The sequence below is a fragment of the Austrofundulus limnaeus genome, unplaced genomic scaffold (assembly GCF_001266775.1).
Source record: "Austrofundulus limnaeus strain Quisiro unplaced genomic scaffold, Austrofundulus_limnaeus-1.0 Scaffold30, whole genome shotgun sequence".
Taxonomy (NCBI): Eukaryota; Metazoa; Chordata; class Actinopteri; order Cyprinodontiformes; family Rivulidae; genus Austrofundulus; species Austrofundulus limnaeus.
Genome location: NW_013952432.1, coordinates 828165 through 833043, shown reverse-complemented (window position 1 = coordinate 833043; position 4879 = coordinate 828165). Strand labels below are relative to the sequence as shown.

The 4879-nt window shown below is 38.0% G+C and overlaps 1 protein-coding gene across 4 annotated transcripts in view; it reads left to right on the top strand.

The window, feature by feature from the left end:
* Window positions 1-4879, top strand: part of LOC106515527 (dipeptidyl aminopeptidase-like protein 6) — a 251853-nt gene that overhangs the window by 112999 nt on the left and 133975 nt on the right. The window contains exon 1 of one of the 4 annotated variants that reach the window (XM_014005369.1): window positions 1503-1675. The exons of the other annotated variants lie outside the window; for them this stretch is intronic. Within the exon in view, the coding sequence (XP_013860823.1) occupies window positions 1592-1675 (84 nt within the window). The 5' untranslated portion in view covers window positions 1503-1591. Of the gene's footprint in view, window positions 1-1502; window positions 1676-4879 lie in introns of those variants that run through there. 4 annotated transcript variants of the gene reach the window in all.

Sequence of the window (4879 nt, the reverse complement as noted above, 5' to 3'; positions counted from 1 at the left end):
TTATTATTGGGATTTAAAGAAGTCATTTCAGAAAATTCAAAATTTCAAATCAAACTGCTCAAACACCAATAAGACTGTTTTATTGTTGCACAGACCATATTGTTCAGAACACTTGTGCTGGTGTGGGATAATGATGCAAATCAGATTACTGGTGGGCAAAAAGAGGCGGGGGTTTCATTATTGGATATGTTGAAGTAGCTCCGAAGTGGGAAAACATTCCAGCTGAATGGACACACACAGGTGTGTCTCACACACAATAATCCTTTTAAAGTAAGTGTCTCCTCAGCTCAGTGAAAATGTGCATCGCCTCACCTCAAAGGCGTGCTGGCAATTTAATGATGACGGCCGTGCTTATCAAAAGAGGATTTATCATTTTTTATTGGCCTTGGCTTTGCAGGAAGATTAGTTCCAGATCAGGCTGGAATTGTTATTATTGGAGATGAATTGTGTCTGCTGCATCTGCGTGAAGATAAAAGGAGGGAAAAACACATTTTAATAGTGAGATTATTGGGTTTTTTTATGTTAGTTGATGCTTTATTGTTACATGACTGATACAAGCTAGGAAGTTTCATTTGTGGCGATCATTTCCACTGGTCCAACATTATTATTTTTATGTGAAATGTGTGCAGTTCTCCAAGCACCCTCAAACTGTTCCTGTGGTTCATGATTATAAATGTTGTGTGTATATTCATGATATTTTGCTATCAGACACACATTTAAACACAAGCATTTACATGACTGCCAGCTTCATATGGCAGTGGGAAAACCAAAAAAAAGTTTTGTTTTCCACAATGGTGATTTATTAGTTTCTTGGGTTTCATTTTGGTGCATTACTTTTCCTATTTTCAGTTTTTATTGCATGCTCTTGACTTTTTCATAAATTTCTGTGTGATCTTTTTTTAGTTTGTTTCAACATTTTGCAACCAAAATCCTAAAAAAAGAGCAGGTAATTAATCAACACAGCTGTACATTGTCAGCACTGACAGTCTTCACACGCCGACACGGCTGTAAACATCTGATCTCCAATCAGCCACTTACCTGTCAGGGCTCCATGCTGCAGCTCTAATGGCTAAATAAACAGTTTAGCACTGATTGTTCCCTCAGTGGCATCTCACAGAGAGGTGTTGAATTACTTGCTGTTCACCCTCCATCGCCCTGCCACACTCCTGCTGCATCTCTAAACTCCTCCTGCTCATTAGCTTAAGCCCTTTAATCATATTCTTCTCTGATAATGGTTCCGTGTTCCTTAAGAGGACTCCTCTGGAGTAGATTTCCTCTGAACAGAGAGTGAAAGCTAATCCTGGCCTTGGCCCCCATTAGGGCCTGTTAATGGTTGTGCCTTGCAGTATAGAGTTTGGAGACAGGGGGACTGGTGAGGGCGGTGGACTTGTTTTTATTTATTTATTTATTTTTTTCATGTAGTTGCTGGGAAATGCAGGGTGTAATGGCTCTGGGTGTGGCAGCTGCTTCCTAAATGGAAAAAAAGCTGGTGTGCTGACGGAGGAGCAGCTGGAACATCCCCCAGTGCAGCAAGTGGCAGCAGACACGAGCAGTGCAGAGAGGCCAAGCAGCTGCCACAAACTGCTTCAACATGATATTTGACCATCAGCTGGGGACGACGCTGGTCCTCCACAGGAAACCCTCCAAGGTGGAGACAGCCAAAAGGTTCTTRAGGGTGAGTGGGGTTTGTTTTTGAGCGATCTGTGAGGTCGAGACTTTTGAATGACGTGCAAAAAAATGCACAACTGCTATTCACAGCTCCACTGGAAAGGCTTTAGAAAATTGGAGAATCTTATCAGTAAGCGCCATCCAAATTATGCATGCTGCACCTTTTGAATGAAATTGAAAGAGACACATGTGCCTTTGGATCAGATCTTCTTTATATATAATTTTGAAGGGAAAGGAAAGGTTATCTGTGTTTAGGAGAAATATTACTGCAGCATTATGTTTCCTAAATATCCTAATAAAAATAGAGAGCCGTCCAATGCTTTCTGATAAAGACTTGTTCTTATCGTGCTCCACAAATCCAACTTCTGGTCTGTTTGAAAAGTGTGTGGGAAAACGCATCCCTTAGATAAAGCTAACACAGAAGAGAAGTCAGCCTTAAAGTTTGCTCGCCTCTTTAAAGGTTATCCCCTGAGAGGTGGGGACCTAATGAAACTCAGCGCTGTGTGGAGGTACACGACCAAAATCCTGCAGAGGGTGTTTGAAGCACCGCAGGAGCCAGTCAATATTGCATTCCCAATGGGCGATGGCTTTAAAAGGGTAAAGAGAGATTTTTTTTTTTTTTTTTCTCAAAGTCGAGTGCAGAATACAGATAGTTATAGTTTGGGCAACTCTGCAGAATAAAATCCTGAGTTAATTGAGAAGTGCATCTTGATTCTCATCTTCAGGTTGAGCTTTCAGTTCTTTTTTTTCTTTTTTTTTTTTTTTTTTGCTTACGTCAGTCTGATACTGCGGAGCTTTCCGTTCACTTTAATCTCTATCACTTATTGCATGTACCTGCTAGAACTCTCCCCATCTCACACTGTCGACCTTTTACTCTCCACTATTTGATTTGCACTATGTAGTACTGCACCTCACTTGACTCGCACTTTGTTAAGTGTCAATCAGGACAGGTCTTCATGGACACTCCGGCTCAGACCTCTCTGGTACCTTTTAGCTGAGCACAGCTGACAGTCCTGCAGTCGCTGGGAAATGTGTAGGAAGCTGCTTTATGAATTAAAAAGAAAATGCTCCAAGAGGCTCGGAAACACTAAACCGTGTGCATGCGCACACTGAGAGTTCAGAACATGTCATGGCCAGAATTTTTTATTTTTATTTTTTGTTTTTGTGACCATTTTAGGACCATTTCTGGTGTAAACACGCCTTTTTAGGACTAGTAGTCCTTTTGAAGACAAAAGATCAGTCCTTATATGGTGGAACTCCCTTTCTGGGTTAGGTTTAGGGTTAGTTATACTGGGGGTGGTTAGGTAGAGTTCATCGTCTGTCTACATAAATGACTGGAAATTAATCAAAGTTCACAAATGGTCCTGATAAGGATAGAAATATGAGGTTGTGTGTGTTATCCTCATAAATCAGATGATGCCATGATCTATGAATAATAATGTAGTGATTAATAGTCTGTGTGTTGTATCTTGAGGTATTTTTTTGTAGTTTAACTGTTTTTATGTATATTTTGTTCAGATCCAATTGGTCTGTCTGGCAGTTTGTAAAATCAGGGAGTAGAAATTATCCACTTGGGTCCAAGTTAGGTTTTCTGTGTAAAAAATATGTTCAGCAAAAGTGTCCCACCTTTTGTATAGACCCAACTCATTTCCTGGAAATATCATTATTTCCTGCTGTCATAGAAGGTGGTGCCTGTGTGTCTATTAGCTAATTAGTAAATGAACGTAAAAATCTAATTTTAATGAAACACTCACAACATAATAACTGAATGAAGTATGACTTGATAACTTTTAAAGTCAACCTGATACTAGATGGCCACCACAGCTAATCCATCTTAACAAACAAGAGAATGATATTAGGCTTCCTATTTGTGTGGTAGTAGGTAAGAGGCATCCCTACGGAAGCGTAGAGTCGTCACATGATGTGAAATTATTTTTAAACTGGATCTCGTTATAATGAGAAAACAAACTATCTCCTCAAAATGAGAAAATATGTCATCATAATGACTAAAATATCTCGTTATAATAAGAAAACTATCTTGTAAAAATGAGAAAACTATCTTGTTATATCAAGATAACCATCTCGTTATAACGTGTTATGGTTTCTTCTGGTTTGTCACTTTCACAGAAGTTTATTGCCTGGATGGCGTGATGGAGAACACGACTGAGCCACTATATGCCTTTTTACAAAGAAGAAATCTACAAGAGGAACACATTTCTAGACTAAAAAATGATAAAGTTAGTACTGAATAATGTTTTTGAAATAATATAATCTTAATTCAGATTAGAGAGTGCCTATCACTAAAGAAGTGCTTCTAGTTGCAACGTCTAAGCACAAACCCAAATAATATGTGTTCTGTTCGTTTTTGTTTATATAGTGGCTCAGTTGTGTTCTCCATCACGTCATCCAGGTGATAAACTTCTGTGAAAGTGACAAAGCAGAAAAAACCATAACACGTTATAACAAGATGGTTATCCTGATATAAGATGTTTTCTTGTTTTTACAATATAGTTTTCTTATTACAATGACATAGTTTTCTCATTATAATGAGATCCAGTTTAAAAATAATTTCATTCATGTGACAGCTCTACACTTCTGTACATCCACAAAACGTAACGTGTAAACTTTCAACTTTGATTTTGATGTGTGGCTGCTAAGTTTAGGAAAAGGCATTATCAAAAATATACTTGGCACAAAAAGTAAGGAAATTTGTGTTTGGTAGATTATTTCTTAGTAGTAACGATGCTTCTTGACAATAAATCTTATGTCTCTCTGCTGACTGGCAGCACCTTGGGGGTACCAGAAGATCAAAATGAGTGTCAATAGAAACAGCAAAACCTCTGGTAATGTCAAAGAAGATTTGGCAATTTTTTGATTTGTACAACCAACATAGTTAAATACTTTACTGCTCACCCTACATATGCATGTTTCTTACAAAGGTGGCATTATTTAAAAGGGAAATTAAAAACCTTTTTAGCAGTATAAGATTTATTGCCGAGTAGCATCGTTACAACAAATAATCTACCAAATACAAATTTCCTTACTTTTTACACTATGTCTGTTATACAGTCTACAATATGATATACAGCGGGTAAAATAAGTATTGAACACGTCACCATTTTTCTCAGTTAATATATTACTAGAGGTGCTAATTACATGAAATTTTCACCAGATGTTGGTAACAACCCAAGTGATCCATACATACAAAGAA